The 25784-nt window shown below is 43.5% G+C and overlaps 1 protein-coding gene across 16 annotated transcripts in view; it reads right to left on the reverse strand.

The window, feature by feature from the left end:
* Window positions 1-25784, reverse strand: part of LOC131131339 (pleckstrin homology domain-containing family A member 5-like) — a 78375-nt gene that overhangs the window by 8897 nt on the left and 43694 nt on the right. For 4 of the 16 annotated variants that reach the window (XM_078789495.1, XM_078789435.1, XM_078789602.1 and 1 more), the window contains 15 exons: window positions 23459-23542; window positions 20687-20725; window positions 15413-15533; window positions 14729-14833; window positions 13142-13214; window positions 11385-11485; window positions 10521-10636; window positions 8180-8665; window positions 7342-7825; window positions 6931-7014; window positions 6265-6384; window positions 4906-4959; window positions 4180-4260; window positions 457-513; window positions 295-375 (listed from right to left, as the gene is read on the reverse strand). In XM_078789495.1, the coding sequence (XP_078645621.1) occupies window positions 295-375; window positions 457-513; window positions 4180-4260; window positions 4906-4959; window positions 6265-6384; window positions 6931-7014; window positions 7342-7825; window positions 8180-8665; window positions 10521-10636; window positions 11385-11485; window positions 13142-13214; window positions 14729-14833; window positions 15413-15533; window positions 20687-20725; window positions 23459-23542 (2086 nt within the window). Of the gene's footprint in view, window positions 1-294; window positions 376-456; window positions 514-4179; window positions 4261-4905; window positions 4960-6264; window positions 6385-6930; window positions 7015-7341; window positions 7826-8179; window positions 8666-10520; window positions 10660-10807; window positions 11152-11384; window positions 11486-13141; window positions 13215-14728; window positions 14834-15412; window positions 15534-20686; window positions 20726-23458; window positions 23543-25784 lie in introns of those variants that run through there. The other 12 variants (XM_058075966.2, XM_078789767.1, XM_078789664.1 and 9 more) reach the window with 9 other exon arrangements.

Raw genomic sequence — 25784 nt, forward strand, 5'->3', positions numbered from 1 at the left:
TCTTTTTGCCTCTTGCGCAAAAAAAACCCATCAATGAGATATAAATACATACTTCTTTGGTAGGGAATGAGTAAATAATGGAACGTTTACGTTTATGGAAAAATAAGTCCAAGTCTTTTCAATGGACAAAAACATGAAACAGACAAAACTTCAGTCGTTTCTCTCTCTCTCTTGCTCACGCAGACCAAATGGATTAGGCCTTGATGGAATACCTTTAATATCGGCCTGACAAAACTTGCTTTTAAGAGTCCCTCCATAGAAAAAGCAACATCGAGTCATTTAGTGGTGAGTCACCTTCTCTCTGTACAGCTGCTGGAGTTTGTCCTCATGCGTCCTCACCACTTTATCCTGCTCACACAACTGGCTCAGCTTGGCCTGAGGAGGAAACACATGGGAGACGTGGATGTGGCGGTCGACACAGCGTATATCTTAAAGGATGGGGAGAACGGAGCTTACGTCAATATCACCCTCTTCCGCCATGTAGTGGCGCTCTCTGGGGTCTTCAGGACTGAGCTGTCAATAAAGATCAGATCATCAGACAGAAACACACAACATTATTATGAAGAGACAAAATACTGTGTGGAAGTTGCGACACGGCGGTGATGAAGGGCGATAGCACACACCGACAGTGGCAGATCAGTCAAAAACACTTTGTTGGACAATTATGATGTCGGATCACCAACGCCTTCTCTGTCTCTCGGCACAACGCGGTGGCTTATGACAAATGGCAGGTGGCAGCCTGTTGACAATGATGCCGACTAAAAGGGAACGCTATTCACCCGAGGGATTGTCTGGGTTTGCTTTGGTTAGAGTCCGTTTTGGTTTAAGTCCGTTTAATGATGTTAACCAAGGCACCACTGTACATATTTTAATTTTGAATTTATAGGGGTGTTAGATCATGTCTAGATGGCTCTAACACATTTGGAAGGTGGTAAAAGGTTTCCTATAGACTAATAAAATGCACTAAATACATCTTTAGGATTTGGCGTTAGGGTTGAAAAAAATTTCTTAAACAGACAAAACTCGAGTCGTTTCTCTCTCTCTCTCTGATTTCTACCAAACACGTAACCCTCCACAAATTTTTGCATAATCCTGCAGACATTCTAGCCATTCTAATTGTAGCTTCCACAGCAGAGGCAATCAATCAGTGCCACTGAAGAAATCGACACTGAGTGTGCGAAAAAGCAAATCCTAGTTTGCAAGGGCTTTAGAAAATCACTGGAAATGGTGGAAAGTGGTTTTTGGGGGAACAGCAACATCCCACTTTTGTTTTGGTCATTCATATTTAAGAACGGGTGCCGACTATCTACAATGGAGTGGGGAGGAAGCGCAAAGTAAGAAGGCGAAAACCTACCACTTCATACAGCCATATAGGGCCCCTATAGGGGTGTTAGATCATGTCTAGAGGGCTCTAACACATTTGGGAGGTGGTAAAAGGTTTTCTATAGACTAATAAAATGCACTTTTTATGGCTTAAACCTGCACCAAACATGAGCTCTTCTATTGTGTAGTTGCGTCACCATCGCTTTTTGCCTCTTGAGCAAAAAAAAAAACATCAACAAGGTATAAATATATGGTGGAAATATATATATATACAGTGAAGAAAATAAGTATTTGAACACCCTGCTATTTTGCTATTTCTCCCACTTAGAAATCATGGAGGGGTCTGAAATTTTCATCGTAGGTGCATGTCCACTGTGAGAGAGATAAACTAAAAAGAAAAATCCAGAAATCACAATGCATGATTTTTTAACAATTTATTTGTGTGATACAGCTGCAAATAAGTATTTGAACACCTGTGTATCATCTAGAATTCTGACCCTGAAAGACCTGTTAGTCTGCCCATTAGAAGTCCACCTGCACTCCATGTATCATCCTGAATCAGATGCACCTGTTTGAGGTCGTTAGCTGCATAAAGACACCTGTCCACCCCATACAATCAGTAAGACTTTAACTTGTAACATGGCGAAGACCAAAGAGCTGTCCAAAGACACCAGAGACAAAATTGTACACCTCCACAAGGCTGGAAAGGGCTACGGAGCAATTACCAAGCAGCTTGGTGAAAAAAGGTCCACTGTTGGAGCTATCATTAGAAAATGGAAGAAGCTAAACATGACGGTCAATCTCAATCGGAGTGGAGCCCCATGCAAGATATCACCTCGTGGGGTCTCAATGATTCTAAGAAAGGTGAGGAATCAGCCCAGAACTACACGACAGGACTTGGTCAATGACCTGAAAAGAGCTGGGACCACCGTTTCCAAGGTTACTGTAGGTAATACACTAAGACGTCATGATGTGAAATCATGCATGGCACCAAAGGTTCCCCTGCTTAAACCAGCACATGTCAAGGCCCGTCTTAAGTTTGCATATGACCATTTGGATGATACAGAGGAGTCATGGGAGAAAGTTTTATGGTCAGATGAGACCAAAATAGAACTTTTTGGTCATAATTCCAATAAGCGTGTTTGGAGGAAGAAGAATGAAGAGTACAATCCGAAGAACACCATCCCTACTGTGAAGCATGGGGGTGGTAGCATCATGCTTTGGGGGTGTTTTTCTGCACATGGGACAGGACGAGTGCACTGCATTAAAGAGAGGATGACTGGGGCCGTGTATTGTGAGATTTTGGGGAACAACCTCCTTCCCTCTGTCAGAGCATTGAAGATGGGTCGTGGCTGGGTCTTCCAACACGACAACGACCCGAAGCACACAGCCAGGAAAACCAAGGAGTGGCTCCGTAAGAAGCATATCAAGGTTCTAGCATGGCCCAGCCAGTCTCCAGACCTGAACCCAATCGAAAATCTTTGGAGGGAGCTCAAACTCCGTGTTTCTCAGCGACAGCCCAGAAACCTGACTGATCTAGAGAAGATCTGTGTGGAGGAGTGGGCCAAGATCCCTCCTGCAGTGTGTGCAAACCTGGTGAAAAACTACAGGAAACGTTTGACCTCTGTAATAGCAAACAAAGGCTACTGTACCAAATATTAACATTCATTTTCTCAGGTGTTCAAATACTTATTTGCAGCTGTATCACACAAATAAATTGTTAAAAAATCATGCATTGTGATTTCTGGATTTTTCTTTTTAGTTTATCTCTCTCACAGTGGACATGCACCTACGATGAAAATTTCAGACCCCTCCATGATTTCTAAGTGGGAGAAATAGCAAAATAGCAGGGTGTTCAAATACTTATTTTCTTCACTGTAAATGGTGGAAAGTGGTTTGGGGGAACAACAACATCCCACTTTCGTTTTGGTTATTCATATTTAAGAACGGGTGCTGATTATCCACAATGGAGTGAGGAGAAAGTGCAAAGTAAGAAGGCAAAAACCTACCACTTTATTTTTTCACTACGTCGTGTCGGAGAATCGAGGGCGTGTTACGGTAAAGTACTGTCTCATCAGTGTAACGTTACTGACACCTAGCGACCAGAATACTACATATAACTTGTCTTTATGGTATGAATGTGTGAATTAATACATGAAAAAAACGTGATGGCGTGAGAGAGTGATGTCTGAACCGTGACTGTACTGATGAGCCAACATCCAAAAATGGCCTCCACGCTGACATTTGCAAAATGTGAGATGTTTTTCCCCGGTTGGGTCACATGGCAGACAAATACTCCCCACAGAGCATGCAGACGCTCACGTTCAGCGGCGTGTGACAGCGTGACGAGTGACAAACGGCCAGCAGCTGAACAGGTGACGATGCAGCTGTTGTGAGCGGTTGGGTTGGTTGGGGGCGCTCTTTAGAAAGGGCGGCCATATGTTCCGATCTCCGTGGATAAGTCCACCAACCGGATGCCTTCGATGATGACTTGAAAATCATCCATGATGTCATGATTTATCATGAATCCAAACAAGTCAGACATGCACGAGTGGATACCTTACTCAGCGGTATCCCTCATCTTCACACCGTGATGGGACTTTTATTCTGAAGAGACATTTCTAAAGTGAAGTGTGCCCCAAAAACCATCCCGAGAGGTATTTTGAGCACACATTCTACTTTGTCATTTCCAAGTCATGTTCATACTGGCATGACTTTTCATTGCAACACAACAGTCAAAGCAATGAATGGGTTGGCACTGGTGACACAAGCGACAGATACAACCAGTCTTCAGAATGCCATGGAGGACGGAGCATTGCAAAGTTAACACAACAGTCAGCCTCAAGTTGGCCTTACTTGCTGGTAAAGTTGAGGCCTGGGGGCCGAGTTCTCAATCAAAGTGTGAGTCATGATGATTAAAGGGTCATTTTCCTTCATCTAGTCCAGTGTGGAGAGGAGCCATAGTCAGTTCATAGCAGTGCTGCACCACAAAGACAACGCTAACAAGGTTTTGCGGCTTGCTGTGGACTGCATGTTTGCCATGGAAAAAAGGTACACACACACACACGTTCATCTGTAGAAGATAGGTGTGGCTATACCGAGACCCTCTTCCAATGCAGGAGCTCTGGAGTTGTCAGTTAAAAGCAGATATGGCTAGCTCGAAAAAATACTCTCCAATAAATAATAATTCATAAAATGCATATGTGACGTGGTTGCACAAATGAAAATAAAGACTAAGCAAATAAACGATGAGGTCACCATAATGAAATAGGTGGGTGCTGGGGTCAGGATTAGGGTCTAAGTACAGTGGAACCCGCTTCAGTCGCCCCCCCCCAGCCCCTCAGATTGGCTGACTCGCCACAATAAAAGCCGTCGCTGAGCCCTTTTGTAAGTCATATAGGGTCTTTGTGTCGGTGAGTGGAGGCGGGGCCGGCTTGCATGCACACGGAGTGCAGAAGAGCCTCACGAGGAGCAATGTAATATGTGTTTTCATTGATGAGTTGGATTGGATGAATCGGGTTCCACTGTATTCCAATAACGTAACGGGGGGGGGGGGGGTCATGTGACCATGCATTGCCCCACCTGTGCGTCCAAATACAAGAGAGTCCTTTGGAGATGATGAGACAGAATATCATTCTAGCATCAGCGGCAAGAAGAAGAAGAATGACAGGAAATGAGGCACATTGTGTGTTTCTTTCATCTTTCACACTTTGTCAGCAACAAGCAAAGAGAGATGGGGGGGGGTTGATAAGAGGGGGTGACGGGGGACACTTGAGAAATGACTCCATATGACAGCTGGGCTCGGCTTGCGTCGCGGCAGTTTAACGTGGGCTGCACAATTAGTCTGAAGTGATGGCAAACGCCCCACCCACCCCACCTCCCTCCCACCCCACACTCAGCTGACCTACATGAGCCAAATCGGAGTTCTGACATCTTAAAGATGTCCTGATCCTGATTTAATTATATCACGTGTTGCTTGCAGCCAAAACCACGTTAAGCTTCCCAATGGCTTTAGGTTTCATTTCCCTGCCAACATCTGCCTGAACTCCTTACAGAAGCTAAATAACTTCATCAACTGCTCGTCCTGCTAAAATGGGCCTGATGTTGATTTGGGGTCGCTCATGTCTCCTATGAGGAAACTAAATCGTGTCCTGCATCAGACAGGGATGCATATGGAAACTATATCATACATGAACGACAGTCACCACACCGAAAAACTAAGTATCAGATTCTACTTTCACACTTTTTTTATAGTTTGGCTTGTTCTGCAACTTATAGCTGTATGTCAAAATACCCTATATGGTAATGGTAATGGTAATGGTAATGGTTTTATTTCATTTGAACATGCATCAGATTCCAATTGAGTGCATCCCATAATCAGTTCCCAGTTCCACATGTCCAAAAGGAGTAGGACGAAGCAAAGCTTATTAAATCCTGCCCCTCCATCTGGTACTTTTAAAATCAGTAACTGTTACATTTGTTCACTTCCTGCTTTCATAATATAAATTAAGTTATTTTTTTATTAATTTTAATTTAATAATAATAATTTATATATTATATTATATACAATAATAATTGTAATTAATTAAAATTATTTTTAAAATTAAAATTATTTTAAAAATTAGTTAAGAAGCACTGCGCTAGTCAAACATCGCCGCTATCAAATTGTCCTCCAGTTGTAAATTACAGTATTTTTGGTATTTTGTACCGTATTTCTGCCAGTTTTGCTGTCATAATCATAACAATTTGTCATGAATTGTATTACATCCACATGTATAGTACATATATATACAGTACATACAAGTAGTGATTTGTCCAGGATGCGTGTGAATGACACCCAAGCCTTTCACCAGGACGTACGGCGGAGGTGGGAGATGGATGGCAGAGACACCACACAATAACAAACATGCCTGCAGAGGAATCCTTTGTGGGGGGGCTGACCTTTGGGTTGTCGCCATCCATGTTTAGTTGCGTAAGCTGTGCTAGAGTGTGCTCCCGGACACTGTTTAACTCTGCCTGCTGCCGCCGCAGCTTTATCAGAAGCAAAGTCAGTTCCTCAGGCTGCAAAGGAGGGAGGGGGGGGTGTGGGACGCACAGCCATTACCAAGCAGGGGCAGCGTAGTGGAAGAGGGGGTGGAGAAGGAGAGAACACAGCAGGATAGGAGATGCACCATAGCCGCCAGGTACTGAATTTCATGCAGATCCTGACTGTGGGAGTAGCCGGGGCGGCGGCGGCGGCATGCATGCTACCCCACTTCCACTCAAGACAGAGAGGCGGTTCAGCATTGCCGACGGGGACTTTCTGAGCTGGCTTAGCGAGCTGTGAGCGACAGCGTCTTCAAATCTCTACAGACGAGCGGCAAGTAAATCGGCACTCTTAATCCCAACGCTTGAAAGAAGCCAACTGAAGATGCGACTCTTCCCTAACATTCTGTCACAAGGTCGTCTTAAGACTAAAATGGAGGGAACAATTGAGTCGACGCAACGTGAAAACAACCCCAACGAATGGTTCTAGGACCTTGGGCTTGACGCTACTAGATTATCACAACAGTGGGGTGTTATTTACGCAAAGAAGATGGAAAGCAGTACAAACTAATTAAGACTTACAGTCTTGCCTTGGAGAGACTGGGCGGTGATGGTCTGGACCGGAATTCCTACGGGCATCGACCTTCTATCGGGTGGATAGGCATACTGAAAGAGACAGGAAATAATAGAGGAAAAAGCCTTGCATTCATTTCCTGTACGGAGCGTTGGTTCACTATAAGAACAGCAAAGCCGACAGAAAACCGCAGAGAGAAAAGTGAGCCGGTTGCCAAGGTTTAAAACATTCTTTTATCAACTCAAAGAGAAAAACATTTACTGTGTGACGTTTTTTTAATGACCGAGAATTTAAAAAGATAACTAAAAAAAAAAATCTAGGTTAATAGAAAACCCACAGAGAAAAAGATGCAAATATAACAACCTTGGTTGTTAGAGGTAACAAAGGGACTTGAACACGTCATCCGGTTCTCCACTAACCTTGTGCATTTGTTGCCTCTGCCGTCTGTCAATGCTCATGTCTCTTTGGTAGACGGGAGACGCCATCTCCGAGCGGGCGCTGCTCATGTTGTAGGATCGAGCGTGAGGGTAGCCGCCATACGTGGACAGGGATCCGTGGGAGGGTGAGGGCGGGATGGAGTAGCTCGGCGCTGCGTGCTCCGAGAGGTTGATCATGGTTTTGGGGCTGGACATGTGCCCGTAGGTCCCCGGTGCGGGCCTGGTGTAGGCCTGTCGTTGCTGCCACTCGTAGAGCTGCCACATGGTATCGTTGCGCATGGAGCGGCGTTTCTCGGCCATCGGGGGACCCAGGGCTTGCTCGTACAACGATGGCGAGATGCTGCAGATGCTGTCCCGCTGTGCCATGCTGTTTCTGGGCATGCTGCGGTAACCGTCGCCGTAACGAGGCACGTAGGGCATCCGGTGGTTTGGCATGTTCCTCGGGAGTGTCTGGTACGATGTGATGCTGTGGAAGAGGAATGGCGGTTGTGCTGCGGTTGGATTTCATGAATACAGTGAATGAATGCGTTCCAAAGGTTCCTTTAAAAACCCAATCCTGGTACCCCCTGGTGGGCAGCAGTTACTACTGCAGTACTGCTTTACTGATTCTGTACTCTTGCTGCTGTGCAATGCAAATTTCCCCACTGTGGGACGAATAAAGGCATATCTTATCTTATCTTATCTTATAGACAAACGGAAATTGCCACAGACTTATGGTGAATGACATATCAAATATTTGAATCAAAAATCATTGTGAATGTTTATGAAAGTACGCATGAAAGAATAATACACAATATCAATGCAAAACAATGAAACAAACCTCCGGGTGTCGTCATCCTGGGTGCGTCCCCTTTGGGTGCGAACCCACTGCTCCAGCTGCTGCATGGAGTTGGTCCTGCTCAGCGTCCGGTCCGGCTCGTAGTTAGGACTTCGCTGATGGGGGACGCCGTCACCATCAGAGGGACCCGCTTCAGAAGCTCCATTGAGCCGCGGGCTGTGGTGTAAGCCGTCTGTCTCCGCGGGGCTTCTTGGTGTCGCAGCTTTGACCGTGACGGCCGCTGCCTGGGCAGGCTGCAGTTTGATACTGTTGATCTTGGTGAGGGGGCGATCCAGGTCCGCGCCATCCGTCTGGAAGCCGTAGCGCTCGGCATCACGGTGCTTCCTGTCCTCCGCTGTCAAATGCTCGCGGTCCACCTCGCGGTTGCGCTCATTGTTCTCGATTTCGGGCTGTGTCAAGGGCGGCTTGTGATTGGCCACATGATTGACCTCCCGAGGTCCACACTGCTCCACTCTTAGCTTGTCCAACCTGACAAAAGCACAGAAAGCATGCAAATTACCTGCAAGTCCTAATTCCTTCTGAACAGATGGAAGTCATCTGCTATCATTCAGGTTTCGAAACAAAGAGGACTGCACAATGTTTCCTCCAGCTGCCAGAGACGACCGGGCGTGTAAAAGGGAACGTGAGATCTCCAAGAAAAAAACCAAAAAAACACACACAGCCTCTGCCAGAGCACGTTTCAGCCTCTAGTAATCCATTCGCTGCTCTCTACAAATCTGTACTTCTTTAGGAGGTCTCCAATGGTAATTGACACCAGTACTCACCAGGACTCAAGGTCACAGCTTCAAAGATCAGTAAATTCCTCTTGGCAGAGGGGCTTATTGGGTCAGCGGCGAGAGGGCATTTGGAGAGGAGTTCCGTCAGAGTTTGCGCTTCAACGGCGTCTCCTCCAACCCCCAACCACCGACCTCCAACAACATTTAGCCCATCAAAAACCTCAATTGAAATTCCGCGCTCAGGATGGAAGGAGTGTGTGTTGTTAGTCCGGGTGGACCTTGCAGCGGCATCACACCTTTAAAACCTCCGTTTGGGCTCTACTGCTCGGCTTGAGACAAAGCGCTTGAACGTTACGCCTCCGCTTTGCCCGTGCTTAAAGAGCAGCACAGACGCAGGCTGCTAAATAACATTAGCCACTGCTGATCTGTCCATCATCTGTACCAAGTGTTTATATCACGGGTGGGGAAATGTTTTGACTTGCGGGCCAAATTTATGGGGGGGGGGGCATATGTTACACGTAACAAGCCATGATGCCATGTATGTTAAGTTTAAATTAAATATTTTGGAAAGAATGGGCGGGCCGTTTTTAAACACTTGGCGGGCCGGATGTGGCCCCCGGGCCGTAGTTTGCCCACCCCTGGTTTATATGCTCGTGGCACTTGCTCCCACGTTGCTCCCTATATATACATATATACATATACATACATGCACACACACAACACCTCATTACTACAAGTCTGAAAAGGAGCAGGAAGAAGCAAAGCTTATTAAATCCTACCCCTTCTGATTTTTTCCCACACATATAATCACAGAATCTTACATAAGACAAAACAACAAAAGACGAGTGGGAACATCGGACACCCCAGCAAAAACCCAGGACATTGCTGAAGCACACCACCAACCCACCTGGCCCCGACCCCCCCCCAGCCCCTGATCTTCTTCAGCAAACCCAAATGCATGTACAAGCGTTGCCAGTAAAGCCAACCAGCTTAGGATGGGAATAGAATATCACATGACTGGTTTACAACGTTGGCAATGACTACATGAGTACATGTGGCCCTCGGGTTAGGAACATGTTCCATTCCTAGACTGTCATATAAGTCGAGGTACACCAAAATTATACTTTCATTACTCACTCACACGTTTTACCTTCTTAAATTATTGTCCCAGGCTAGTCTGGAAGCATTATCTCCTTGTAACAGCGCACTAAATCCATGACCCCTTTAGCATTCAATCTTTATCCTTAATGATGGTTGACCAAAGGGGTAGTGAATATTAGTGGTGGTGCCCCGATCCAATATGAATATCATTAAAAAAATTACAAAAAAAACAGTAGCGGATTGTATCGGCCTGCATCAAAAATCTCCAATCCAATCTCCGATCCAAGCAGTCCATTCCATAGTCTGCACCAGCATGTCCATCCAGCAGCAGCACTTCTATTCACCACCAGGAAGTAACGGTATCACAACATCAGCTGGCGTGGCCGTATGCCAGTATTTTTAGTTAAGTCCAAAAAAAGACATTGCATCTGAGCGCAAAACTTGCCATGCACAAGTTTCCTGTGGCGGCACAGAACCGAGGACCCACGTGTACGTCTTTTACAAACCTCGTGACAGGCTCCGAGTGCACGAGGGCGGCGTCTGTCATCACTTTCATCCAAGACTCCATCTCTTTGGCTGTGTCAGTGCAAAAGTAGTATGTTCGCATGTTGGGATGTGTCGCCTGTCATGACAATGTACACGGATCTGAAAGAGGGAAAAAAAAAAATGCGTCGTGTTCACCGGGATTTTGAATTGCAACTAATTCAAATAAAGAATTTCTTCTATCATAATGCAAACATTGAGAGGAACGGCACTGAGAATATATGAGAGCTGCAAATCAACCTACACTTACCTTGCAGTGAATCATATGGCGGACACGTTGCGGCACGGTTGGCCTGGTGCCTCGCGGCCAACATTGTTCAGGCACGACAGAGAAAAAGAAGAGTTATTGAACAAGCTCAATATACTAATTTTCTCTTTGTGAATGAAGTACCACGACCCCAAATTACTAACAACGTAGAAGGAAGAATGTGCAGACAAGAGGAGGTCATGCCCTCCTCTTGCATTCCCCTCGTGGCCTCAACTGCCCCTCTGGAAGCATGTGACAAGGTTGGAAAAGAAGCGGGCCGTGTGGTTGGAGATCTACAGACTCCTTGGTGTCTCTGTTTGGTTGGCTTGGCAAGGGAACTTGTTGACTCTCAGGGAACGTAAACTGCGTAAAATACTATATAATATTTATAAATCACATATTTATAAATATGTGACCATACGGGTACAATGTACAGCATCCATGTACCATTGTTTACAAATCCTCCATTTTTACCTTGTTGTGTTCATGCTTCACTGATAATGTTTTTTTGGGGGGTGGGACAAAATGGTGTTCCCCTCAAGTACTCGCCCCCGAAACGTTTTCTGGTAAAAGTACTGACCTTGAAAGCGTACTTTCTGTTGATGTGGTCGTCCACAGACAGCATGGATATATGAAAGCTTGGTAGGAGGATGCTGCCAAGTATCCCCTCTTCTTTTTCATCTGCAATAGACAAACGGTGTATCATCATAGCATCGTGGCTATGTGTGTTTAAAGGATTCCGACCAAAAAAAAAAAGTAAACTCCAAAGGGCGTGGTCGGATGTAGTTCCACAGTGCAGTTAGCGGAAAAGAAGAGTGTTAATTCCAAATCCTGCACATCTCTAATCCTCATTAAATTTGCAGATGAGGCTCCACATTGACAATAAAGCACTCTCCACAGGGGGGGAGTTGCATTGAGATTTAAGTTTTAAGCCAAGAACTCAACCTCCCTTTTTGATACTTGGAATCTGCTGCACACAGCAGAAAGTGGGCAAGAAAACTAAACATATTTTGAATTTTACTGGACATAAGCTAAGACCGTGGGAGATCCTGAGTGCACTTTAATTGTCTGATGAACACCGGAGAGCAGTTGTTTTGGCCTTGATGGACAGGCGAGATTGTAACCACTCTATCCAATCCATGCTGATGGATACAGTTTCGCAACATGCCCATCTGAGTAAATCCTTTTGGTTCACAGCTTCTGCCTGTGGCTTTTGTCGGTCAGTGGGCGGAAAGACGGCAACAGGACTGTCAGACAGCAGAAACAACACAGACCTGATGTCATCCTGATCAGCGGAATGAGAGGCCGGGCATTAATTGAGCAGAATCAGCATCACTGGAATCGGGCTTTTACTGCGTCTGCTGCCTAAACAGACATCGTTGCTGGGACAGCGTGGCTGATCATAACACAACCATTTCTTTGACTCGATGTTTTCTACTGACTGCTCATCAGAAAGTTAGCATGTATCGTTTAAAAAAAAAAAGAAAAATATGTGATGCTTATTTTTAAACGCCAATTATTTTTTATTTTTGATGTTCCTTAATAGGGCTGCGGACATCACATTTTTTTTGTCACTATTCTACTGACAATTAAACCAGATAAAATATTTTTTTGCTTGGTTAAAGAGCAATTCTAAATACTAGTGGTGTCACGAGACACGAGAGTTTAACTTATTTTAAGTGAAAAACTGCAATCTACTCCTACAGTTTCTACTATTACACTCTGCTGCACGCTGTGTGTACACAAGCGGCCCCGCCTCTTCCCACCGAGACAAAGAGCCTGTATGACAAAATCGCTCACTCCGTTCATAGTGCTGAAAGAAATTCACAGAGTGAACTCGCTTCTTGTTTGTTTGGAAGCGGGAGATTTCCGTGAAAAAGAAAAACATTCTTCTTATTTTTGTTAACGGATGTACTCACATTACTCAAAGGAATCATTTCATCCCTAATTCTGAGTATAAGAAATAAACCAAGCCTCACGCTTGTGTATTTGTAAAGAAATCATTACTTACGAATTATATTATTGTACATATTGTGGAAATAACAAGGACATTTTAGGGAAATTAGGTTTTTGTATTCATGGGAGTGAAACCATAAAGTGTGTGGAGCCAGTATGATTCCAGGATCCTTGTTGAACTTCAGGGTGAAATCCATTTTCTGGCATAGGTTCTCTTTTAAAAGCATGTTTGTACCATCCGAGCCGTGCTTCTTTCACCACCACTTCCGCTGCCTCCTGACATCCTGTACCTGTAGGCTATTCACCGGCGGGGCCCGAGTCCATCTGAATGGAAGTAGCCAAGGGCATGGCTTAAGGCTCTGAAAAGTTGAGATGACTCACCTCTGTAATAGAAGAGGCACAAGTCTGACAGCACAAACCAACGCTTCTTCCACAACTTCATCCCTGTGCTGTCCTGCAAAGACGCCACGAGCACAGTTAGTTTGCAAAGGACAAGAAATGACTATCCATACGGCCAAGTGGGGAACTCGGCAAGCCTGCAGAAGGTTTCGTATTTAAAACGCTAACCGTAATTTCCGGTGTGAAAGCCGCACCTACTAAATTTAAAGAGAAAAATAGATGTATACATACAGTATATATGAACCGCACTGGACTATAAACCGCATAGGGTCCATGTCATCAGTCTGACTCACGCTGTTATCTTATAAAAAGGCTAAAATCATCACACAGCAACTTAACACTCAAAACGTATACCTCAGAAATATACAAGCGAAGTATCAATAAGAGTTTAAAGGCAAAACTCAGTAATAGCCAAAATAGTTGTCATGCTACGAGGTAACCTAGGGACTGTGAATGAAGGTAGGCTTGAATGGAAAGTATGGCTGCAATATGAATGGATGTCGGTGTCACCTATTTATGTTTATTTTTACACGTTTTACATGTTTTATATGTTTTTAGGCTCTTTTATAGCTTTTATGTATGGTCTTCAATCATGCACTGACTGGTATGCGCTTTAATTTCATTGTATCATGACAATAACAATAAAGATAAAGTCAAGAGTACAGGAACACCCATTGGCCAATGAACTGCTTCGCTGTGAATAATGCATTATGGGAAGCTGTTGAAACAGTTGCTATTTTCTATTATTTTTTTTTTATTGTTATTTGTATTTGTCTTGTATATTTCTGAGGTATATCTTTTGAGTGTTAAGCTGTTGTGTGATGATTTTACTCTTCGCACAGTTTTTATACATGAAAAAATATATACACTTATACACTGGGAATTACGGTAATTAGCAATATGTTTCATGAGCAGTTGATCAGACTTCACTTGAGAATGAAGAACCAATAGGCTTTTCACGGATCAAGTGAAGTCTTGCAGTGTTTCCATAAGCAAGACTTCAATGGCTTCTAGGTTTCAAAGAGGCAGGGAAAGAAGTGGAAATCCAGCTTTTATTCCTGTTAGCAGAATTGTATGTCCTTTCTTGATCTCCATCACCCCGACTGAGCTCCCAAAGAAGCAGCAGCTGGCAGCTCCGCCAAAGGAAGCCATCAGGCATTGAAAGGAGGCTGCAATCAAAAGTAAATGAGTCTGCCACTTAGGAAGCCTGAGAGTCCTGTCTGGCAAACGGCCGCCCCGAGCATCCCCTTTTCACCCCGCTGCTGCGAGCGGGAGCCTTGATGAGGGCTTGCTATTCAGGCGGTGCTTGTGCTGCCTAAGTAGCAACACCGGACAAAGAAACCACATCCTGTAGGACATCAAATACGCTTCTGAGGACTATTCACGGAAATCTAGCGGGGACAACTCTTCATGTGTCTGAATCTTTTCATGACGTCCACATGCATATACTGACCAATACAAATTTCCCTTTAATGATATGCTATGATATTATTGTTATGATGACCATATAAAACCATATACTAGATGGAAGAAGCATCATCATCCGTGCATCGAAGAAATATACCCTACCTGCTTATAAAGCCAGTTCCTCTTTATAACTGGAGCACTGGGATTCCTCCTAATGGAGTTGGACCTTTTCCCAAAATTATGAAGTTTTTTAGGAGGTCTTGATGCCTAGAAATAGAAAAGTTACTGTTAGGGAGGCTCTGATCAGCATCCATTGATCAGTATCAGCCAATTTCCGTGGAAAAGCATGTGATCAACATATGCAGACGTATTTGTATTCCATTTCAACGGCGATGGCAAAAGCCGATCACCCGTGGCTTTCATTATTGCAGCCTGTGTGTGTATAAGCCACCATTTTTTAATGAAAAAAAAAATGGTGGCTTATACACTGGGAATTACGCTAATTGGATATACAGAATTTCCTGGAAGGAAAATGGTTGAAAATATCCGCCTGGTTTTAGACGGACCCTTGGAAACAGATTCATTTTTAAAAGTGAGTGGCTGTGCGGTCGTCCCTCCTTTATCACGGTTTTATCTCCGTTTCATGTCTTGAGGCCTCCAATTAAGTTTAAAAAAAACGTATTTAGAAGGTTGTAAGCAGGTTTTCTGTACCATAGCTACAAAAACATGAATTAATATTGACTCAGATCATGCAGAAATTAACTTATTACGGTTGGTTCTGGAACTAATGACCCGCGATAAATGAGGGACGACTGTAATAGGACTTATTCATTGAGTGTTACCCACCCTTGCTGCTGGGCTGGCTTGGTTTGCGGTGCAGTCCGAGCCGCCCGTGTTGTTGGAGGCCTCGCTCATGGTGCTTCCTGGCTGTTTCTTCTTCTCATTCACTGGCACTTTGGCTGCAGATCTAAATATGCAAAGCAAGCCAAACAAGAGCACATGAAGTCCGACTTTGTAATCGGTCGGGTAGAAGGGAAACTGTAAAAGTCAATCTGAATAAAAGGTGGAGAAGAGAAGCGAGCCACATCTAGTACTGAACCCTGAATTTGACCTCAGCATGGAGCTTGCGGTAATTTTAGAATGTTGGCCTGACACACTGAAACACGGCCACGATGCCTGCCATATCAATCACGTAACCCATAACACATTCACAAAAAGCTGTCAAGTTGTGTCTGGCCTATGGGGATGTCCTACATTCTTCAGGAGGGGAACAATGTTGTAATCTGGTGGAAACATGACACCGCGGCGCAGCAGAAGCACTGCAACACCGACTAAAGTGTCGCACACGTGTTTTTGGCGGCTGAATGAGTGCACTGCTAACTTTATTTGACTCAAACCAATTTGATCGTCCGATGCCAGCGAGTCAAAAGCATTTAAAAAACAGTACTAAGGATCGACCGATACATCGGCCGGGCGATATATCGGGCCGATTTTTGCGTTTTTTCCTTGTATCAGTATCGGCCGACACGCGCGTGGGTATTTTTCCACCACATGATTTACAGTCAGGCATCCGCCGGGGCAGCTTTGTGTTGCCCCGGTGGCAGAGGACCCCGCAACACACGTAGTCACGAGAGGTCTTTATCGTGCGCAACATGAACTTTAATGAACTTTAACGATAATATGGTTGCGTGTCACACTGCGGAGGAGCAGTCATCACATCGATGCTAGATAAATTTAAACTAGGACAGAAATGTTTTGCACATGGTTGAATATTTATTCCTTTTAAAGTTGATAATGCCGTTTAAATGTGTGTTTAAAAAGCTGAATCCTACTTGTGTTCAGTGTTTACACTTCAATAATAAATATTTATCATGGTCATTTCTTCATGTAAATTGAGGGATTAAAAGCAGTATCGGCCACAAATATCGGCCCAAGCAAAATCGGCCATCGGCTAAGGGTGATGGAAAAAAAATCGGTATCTGCATCGGCCCCCAAAAAACCATATCGGTCGATCCCTAAACAGTACCATTCCTTCCATCCATCATTCCCATGAGTCCAAGGTGCTATCCACACGGAAACGTTTTCAAGGCAAAACGGCAAAGAAAACGGTTTCCAGAGTGTGAAAATCTGAAAACGGCGGCTTGTCGTTTCTGTGTAGACGAGCAAAATTGATGAAAAACGACCCACCCCACTCGCTCACACTGAATCCGTCACGGCTGCGTTTACCCAAAACGTTTCTGTGCCGACAGGGCCTGAGGCAATCGCTGCGGAAAAGACACCGAAATTCCATGCTGTCACAGTCAAGGTGCACAAACAAGTATTGGATTAGAAGGAATAACATCGGCTGAGTTGAAAAATGCAGGCACCACTGACACAAGGATTAATCTCATGCAGCACACAACGTACCTGACGTGGACTTCAAAAACAATCACAAAGTTTGCTTACCTGCACTTTGGGAAGAAGTTGCTATTGTTAGTTTGTTAGCTAACAAGACACAGCAGCATTGTTTCCATATGATGTAACAATTTAAGAGTATTCTTTATTTATTTCGGCTTTGCCGTCTCCAGGGACTGAATAAATGTTTGATTTCCAGTCTGAGTTGAAGTCCTGTGATGGACAAGCAGCTGACGAATGCTCCTTTGGACACAATTCCCCATCCCTAAATAGCCTCCTAGCAAAAGTGATGAGTGGCCACGAAGATTTGCCTCCTCCAGCTAATGAACTCTGCATATTTGCTGCACTTGCAGGGAAGAGTCAAATCCTAAGTGAACCATAATCGTTGTTGTGCCGTGTTATCGTTTAAAAGAAAACATCGTGGGAAGGCCGGCGAGGAGATAAAGATAATGCTCCGTATGATGCTCATTTACAAAACAGAACATTCCTTTGCCCCTGAGATGGTGTGTGTGATACATTGTGGGTAATTATAATCAGTGTACAGTCGAGGTGTACTGTGCTAAGAGGCGTGAGAAGAAACAAGGCATCCGTCACAAACGGTACATGCAGCCATTAGAGTTGGCAGACACGGCCTTCAAATAAAAGCTACAGATACCTAGATCAGTGTTTTTCAACCTTTTTGGAGCCACGGCACGTTTTTTTTTACATTGGAAAACATCACTAAGTCTATAAGGGGAACGAGCTAGGTGTTGCCACACGGACCAATATCACATTGCTCTGCTAGTCTTTACACCACAGACACTCCACAGTAGCCATGTTTACATGAGGAGTTTTTGTCTTTCCGAATGACTTTTCCGGAAACAATGGTATCCATGGAAAGGAATATTCCAATCTCTTGTCTACATGCGCCGCAATAATCAACCAGAATAGCCAATGGGGCATTTGTAGTAAAACTTCCCCGAGTTGTTCTGTGTTGGAATAACTCCATATTGCCAGTTTTTCGTCCAATCTTGAAATTTAATTTGGATCAAAAACAAAACTTTCCGTAGCAGTCCAGTGCCAATTGCTGGCCTCCATTTTTAAAACTGAAGAACGTCTGGTTTTGCGTGTTATGTCATATCTGAGCATGCAATATGATCAATTTAACCAGGAAAGGATCAAATTCAATCTTGCTAATATTTTATAATTCAACTCGGTACATGTTTGATATAGATATATATTTTCTTTTGACTTATGGACTTATGAATGGCTTAAAGAAGGGTTTAGATTCTGTTCCACAGATGGCGCTAATGCACACGAAAGCTGCTTGCCAACCGCCAATAAACAACAGAAGAAGAAAAACGCACCTTGACAACTTTCCGTTTGAGCAGCTACAAGATACCTCAATCGGATTGGAGAAAGGAATATTCCACCCCTGTTAATCCGATTATATATTCATTCGGATTGGCACTATTCTTTCGGAATTGGGCGTATACAAAGGTTACATTTTTTCAGTTTGAGCAAATAAACCAAATGCAATTGGAATATTTGGGTCCACGTATACGTGGATTTTGACATATTTGCAAATGGTGATTAATAAATGTTAATTATAAAAAGTGATATTGCATAATTCCTCACGGCACACCTGACAATTTCTCAAGGCACACTAGTGTCCCGCGGCACAGTGGTTGAAAATCACTGGCCTAGAGTATATTTAGACAATAAATCTAGTACGCCTTAAGCATATGATGAGACTTCCTCTCAGGGAGCATCATAAGTCACGGGCTTTGCTCGTTCCTATTCTTGGTCTGGGAATGGTTTATTGTTTCAAATGTGCAAGTGAACGTCATCCTTTACCTCGCCAAATAAAAACAAACAGACCGTATAAGCCACACGTGTCCACATCATAAAGTGGCCTATTGTGGCACGCACGAGTCCGCGAGGATTTTTATGTGCGTCTCAAATACGGATAAGCGTGGGATGGACTGTACAAGGTAATAACTCTAGGTAATGTCTCGCATTATGAACGGGCATATCTAAGTCCGCTGGAATTGGAGGGCATTGAACCTGAGTGAATATTTCATCCTAAAAGGCTTCAAACTGTAACTTGCCTTATCGGAGTCGGATGACAACACTTCCTTTAAAGCACGGGTCTCAAACACGCGGCCCGCCGGCCAAATGTGGCCCGCAGGACACTAGTTTGAGGCCCCCGCTTTGATATGAAAGTTTAATGTTAGTGCGGCCCGCGCAAGTTTGATATGGATGCTGTATGGTATCATGTACCCAGAAAAAATTATTACGTTTGATTAATGTTCATGTTAAAGGTTAAATAACTGTTAATAGTTATCCTCCCTCTACGTGTGGAAGTGGTAAGTTTTTGGCTATTTAAGTTTAAAGGAAATAACTTGAAGGCTACCGTTTAGGTCGCTAGCTCTCTAGTTTGCGAGTTAGCATGTGTCTCAAGACCCTGCAGTTGCGCAATATGTTGTAAATAAAAAAAGTATAAATATGACTTTTGTCATGTCTACAGGGCTCTAATAATGCTTTGTTAATTTTAATCTGGAAAAAAATAATTTGTCTACCCACCAACTATATGTGGTTTCTTAAGTTTATATTATTTGCCGTTTTATTGTTATTATTATTATTATATTTATTTATTACTGATTGATTGATTTTCTTTATTCCTGATTTGTTTATTTATTTTTCATCTTATTTTGTGCAGAAAAATAAAAATTAATATATTTGAGAGCAGTGGAATGTTTTATCAGCGTTTTTATTGTAGAAAATCGGAACCAAAGCACTGAAAAAGTTTGTATTTTTTTGTTTTTAATAAATGCGTTTGTTTTTTTTTTTTGGAAAACCTGATGCGGCCCAGCCTTGCCCAGACCCTAGCTCCAATGGCCCCCAGGTAAATTGAGTCCCGAGGCTTGTTCTTTTATAGTTCATGGCCACGCCATGTCTAGCCCTGCATTGATCGGTCTGAGCGTGTGTGTGTGTGTGTGTGTGTGTGTGTGTGTAATGGGGTCAGAAGAGAGCCTCGGTGGCCTGCGCCGTGTTTTGGAGCACGCCATAGAGACTGGCTGAGAGTGCGTTTTCAAATGACCACACAGCATTTCTAAAGAAAGAACTAACACCTTTGTTTGGCAGGGTGGACCGTACCTTTTTTTTTTCCTGTGTGCTGAACAAAAGACTGTCGAGCAAAGGCAAGATAATAACTAGATCAGGATGGACTGTCGAGTAAAGCGATGAAGCACATTTTGCAGCTGTCGAAAGAGCTGAGAGGGTCTTATGATGTGAACGGGGCTCTGTTCCGTTCACGTAAGCAACAAGGTGAGCTTAGCTTAAGATGAACAATGTCGGTTTGTTTGTTCAGCACCGGGCCAAGATGTGTAATCCGACTGGCGTGCTATCAAGCAACCTCTGCGGAGTCAAAGGACGAGTAGATTTGGTGTTCCCGTGCAAATCAGTACCAATGCAACCGCGGTGACGTGCGCGATGTCGATAAGCGAGATTTATGCAGCGATCCGCTCTTTCGGAGAGACGATGCAGTTGGACCCTCGGCTGGGTGATATTTGTGTTGCGAACACGGCAGACAGGACATTGGAATGCAAAGGCATAACAGGTTATCACAGGCAAGACGGCATTCAGATCACCCACAGTGTGCGGTTAGTGTGCAGCAGCAAGGCCCGACACCTTCAGATGCTTGACACGCATTCAACACAAATGCTCACAATCAGTTTTTTTTACCTGCGATACGCTGAATGCAATAATTTTCCACAATTCACACTACAAAACAGAGGAAAGAAAGGCTGGTTGAGAAAGATGACATGTTAGACAACGTCAAGTACTGGTAGGGACTGGTAGGGACTGGTAGCGACTGGTAGGGACTGGTAGGGACTAGTGATGTGTCGGTCATGAACGAACCGGTCAAAAGAACCAGCTCTTTTTTGTAAACGGAATGAATGAATGAATGAGGTCACCGCCTCTAAAATACCCGTTCAGTCCATTCAGTTGCAAATGCTTATTTTTTTAAATTGGGTGGAGAGTCAATTATTTTGACCCGTTCGTTCATGACCAACGAGTCATCACGTATTGTTGCGCTGTTGAGTCGGAACGAACGTGAACGTGAGTGAACGTGACTGACTCGACACAGCTGACCGGGTCTATGCACAGGGGGAGATCACAGGCTAACGACCAAATGAATGAAATGAACGGATTTTTTTACTGAATGAACCGGAATGATCCGGTAGGAACCTTTGGTACGACACATGATGAAAATGTGCATTTTTTTAATGATTCTTTTTATGTTTAATTTTAAAAATCATTAAAGGTGTTGACATGAAAGACAATACATTTTATATTTTGCTTTTTTTTTAAAATCTGAACCGACGTACATACCGAACTGTGATTATGGAGAACCTTATGGAGAACCCTAACACCGTGAATGCTCTTCCAATGTCGCATACAATTTGTTTGAATTTCAAAGCGTGTGGTGGGCTTCTCCTGACGTCAGAATACTTGAAGAGGAGGTAAAGGATCTGTCTCTTCTAAGAGAAGAGACATTCTAAGAGGATCTAAGAAAAGAAACCTTCTTGTGTGCCGTTTCTAAGAAAATAAAAATAGATGTCTTTTTCAAACCTGCTGAGTTAACTACCTTAAGTATGGTGGGAGAGTAAACAATATCTGGGATGAGCAGAAAATGTCATGGATGGATGCATGGATGGATAAATGTCAACTACTGACTTTCCAATGACAGCCTTCCAGGACAGGGGGAGGAGTCGCGTATTTTGTCACCGCTTGAAGGTCAGGCTTTGGTAAACATGTTCGCCACATGAGAGGTCTCCAAATATTTGCCGTCAGCATGCTCGTGATCATGTGGATGACTAAAAATAGGTTGAAACATGTTACATGTACAGTGACAGAAAGATGCCTAGATGACGTGGGCACACGGCCACTCCGGACCAGAGCAGAAAACAGAAGCAGAAGTGAAAGATATGGAGTGAATCCCGGGGTATTTGCAATTCAGCATTTGCGACCATCCGTAATATCTATAATTATTTAAAAAAAAATTTACCGAAACAACAATTTTCAAATTCATGGACTAAGAAAATACGTCTTACACACTCAGAAATGAATGATTGTTGGTGAGAAGTGACATGACCCACTAGAGTGAGAAGGAACAATGGTCCAAAGGAGCCATTTTTATGTCTGGCAGGTTTATCCAGTACATACGGCGTGTATTTTTCAATAGAAAGAGTTCATGTTATTTTCTGGCTGCTTGCTAAACATGCTGCCAAATCTGAGTGCAGTCAGTAATTTTCCACATGGCCTCTTTATCCTTGCGGCAGATAAAATCTCACTATTGTCTGCTTGTTCATGGCCAATTTTCCCCTTTTACTACTTTTCCTGAACGACAGCCAAAACTGGCTATTAGCCATGACATTTCCTCTTTTTCTTGAAAGGAGTTAAATGCTAAATTGTTGTTGATGCCATTTTCTCACCAAAAGTTAAAGCGTACCCGACTCATATTAGGCTGATGTTCACTGGATGCTGCCAATTTAGATGTCATCTTGCACCGCCGTGCGTTCCCTCCTTCTGTGCGAGGCGTCAGAGAAGTGAGAGTAACACAGCGAGGGGAGGAATGTGTTAAGTGGACGACGTGTGATGCCTCCTGCGCCACAAGCAGCCTGACAAGCATGTAAAAATGGGTCTTTTTCACCTCGGCTAAATGAATATTCGGGGCCATTCGGGGATTTGAACACAGCAGCACAAATTATAGCGGGAAAATATTTGCCAGAGCCATGAGCGGAGATAATGGATCCTAAGGTCGTACTACTCACCTACTATGCTGAACACTGAAGACATCTTCACAATACCATGTGAAAGCTGAGTTTCTGTGGGGTGACAATTGGGCACCAAAAAGCCGCTATGGTCAATATGGAAATGGAACCTAAAGCTACCTTTAAGAGTGAGTGCCCCTTTTCTACTGCACACTGTCGACTCGGCTCTTTTAGAGATTAGTTGCACTTTTTCATGGTTTGGCAGGCCCTGTGACTTGTCCTCGTCGGAACAACAAACAGGCTTCGATTGCAGCAATAAATGATCTCACAACAGGGACAATGATAACATCATAATAACAACAATAGTCATAACATGGGCGACTGCTGCAGCCGTAACCCATGACAAGCTAAAACTCAATTCTGAACCCCCGTTGTGACTTCTAAGTATGCAAAAGGCTGCAAAGTCTGGCCCCGGTCAAGAGGAACTGAGAGCGGATCATGACATTCCCATAAAGTGATGTAAACACAAAACAATGAGCGTTTTATCATCGTCCGCTATCAACGCTCATCAATGGCGCACAACACTTGGCAGAACAGAAGGACGGAATCTGAATGGAGAGGGCAGAGCTGCAATTAGAGGCCCCCGGGTGGAAAGGCATCGGACGTTCCGACAGCAAGTGGTGCTCAAAATGCTACCCAGTGACATTCTGGAGAAAAGGAAAAGAAAGAAAAGCCTTACTGTTCGTTGATGACAAAGATGCAGTTGTCTTGAGAGGGTGAGCCTGAGACGGGATGCTTGCAAGTCACCTTTCGCTCATTGTGACTATGGAAGAGAGAACATGAGAAAGGTAAGCTACATCTATAGGAGGCTAAAGAAGCTTTTAGGTCAATTCATCAACTCTCAACCTTTTACGGCGACGGTACGTTGTGGGGGGTGTCACCAGACATCAACTCAAGACATGAGATGAGATTTTAACATTCATTTTCATGAGATGTCTTTTGAAATGTTGATTGTCTGAAAAAATGCTATTGAAATAAACCACTGTTGATATTTACCATTTTTCTTAAATATAATAAAAACATTGAAGATTTATTTTTAAAGATAAATCTTTGTGTTTGTTTTAGTTATTAGCATCGACATTCTTGCTTTTTCTAGTTACATGACGCCTTTTTGCTACTTTCGTTTTTTGTTGATTTTATTTCTGCAATGAGCCGATGGCCCCCGCACCACACTTTGGACACAAACGCTCGCTAAATTGTCACATTGTTGTATCTCTTCTATGTAGGCAATATACGTACTTCAAATATGAAGTAAAATTTATGAAATGTAAAATTCTGCTTGGACCAGTAGACAGCAGCTGTTTAACGGCGATGGAAAAAAACACTGTGAACACCAAAGTAGTTGGATTGCAAGGTGTACATGGAAACAAATCTCCACATGACGCTGCGAACACCAAAGTAGTTGGATTACAAGGTGTACATGGAAAAAAACCTCCACATTACGGCGTGAACACCAAGGTAGTTGGATTGCAAGGTGTACATGGAAACAAATCTCCACATGACGCTGTGAACACCAAAGTAGTTGGGTTGCAAAGTGTACATGGAAAAAACTTCCACATGACGCTGTGAACACCAAAGTAGTTGGATTGCAAGGTGTACATGGAAACAAATCTCCACATGACACTGTGAACACCAAAGTAGTTGGATTACAAGGTGTACATGGAAACGAATCTCCACATGACGCTGTGAACACCAAAGTAGTTGGATTGCAAGGTGTACATGGAAACAAACCTCCACATGACGCCGTGAACACCAAAGTAGTTGGATTACAAGGTGTACATGGAAACAAATCTCCACATGACGCTGTGAACACCAAAGTAGTTGGGTTGCAAAGTGTACATGGAAAAAACTTCCACATGACGCTGTGAACACCAAAGTAGTTGGATTGCAAGGTGTACATGGAAATGAACCTCCACATGACACCGTGAACACCAAAGTAGTTGGATTACAAGGTGTACATGGAAACAAATCTCCACACGACGCTGTGAACACCAAAGTAGTTGGATTGCAAGGTGTACATCAGGCACTTCATGTGCGCTTCAAATATAAATAAATAATGCCACTTCAATACGAGTGTATTATCACTCATTACAGTGATGCCGTAGATCACAGTCTCGTCACAAGAGCATCAAATCAAATATCAAATTTGATATTACAAAAATGTTAAAAGAATGTAAACCCTTGAAAACCCAAACCCAACTTTGACATTTACGTTTATAATTTACATTCATGAGTTCAATGCAGGACTAACGAAACCCTGTCAACCACACAGATGCAATGTGAAATGAAAATGAATTGAAATAATACAAATAAAATTATTCTTAAAATAGTAAACTTTATCCCAAACCGAAACAATACTATGTTGTTTATGTTTTTGTGAAGATGTGAAAGCTTTTTTTTTTATGTCCCAAGAGTCCAACGACAGCATTCAAGCTATTCCTATTGCAACATAACTAGAATTCCAGGATGTCAGCCACACATTCTCACTGCTTGGCGGCAGCTTGGCAGTAAAGTGCTGAGGATTGTGTGCCATGCCGACGCTCAGGGAGAAATAACTGGCTTGACTGTTGCTTGTAAATCACCAACGTTGGCCTCTGAACCAAAACACTGCATGAGTGAGTCAATATCAAGTCTCGTCATATATTACAAATGGTATACTGTACTTTCAGTGTACTGCATTTAGTGGTAGTTCAGTAACTCGGAAGGCTGTTGTCGCATTGAAAGCATTCAAGGTCCCACAATTGTGAAAACAGGCAAATTCTTTCCATAGAAACATCTGATTCTCCATAAGCGAGCCGTGCATCAAAACCAGGCATTTCAATCAATGACTGATGACGCGGGGATCTACTCTGAGGTCTAAATTCAATGCAGGAGGAATGGACGACATACAGCCTCGTGCTTTGCTTTGACGTTTCAACTCGCTCCGGCTGCACCATAAACAGAGGAGAGTCAAACGGCAGTCCAAAAATAACACCGCCTTTAAACACAACCTTCTTGTGTGCTGA

This window comes from Doryrhamphus excisus, linkage group LG1, assembly GCF_037039965.1.
Source record: "Doryrhamphus excisus strain RoL-2023G ecotype Guam linkage group LG1, RoL_Dexc_Guam_v1.1, whole genome shotgun sequence".
In the NCBI taxonomy this organism is placed as follows: domain Eukaryota; kingdom Metazoa; phylum Chordata; class Actinopteri; order Syngnathiformes; family Syngnathidae; genus Doryrhamphus; species Doryrhamphus excisus.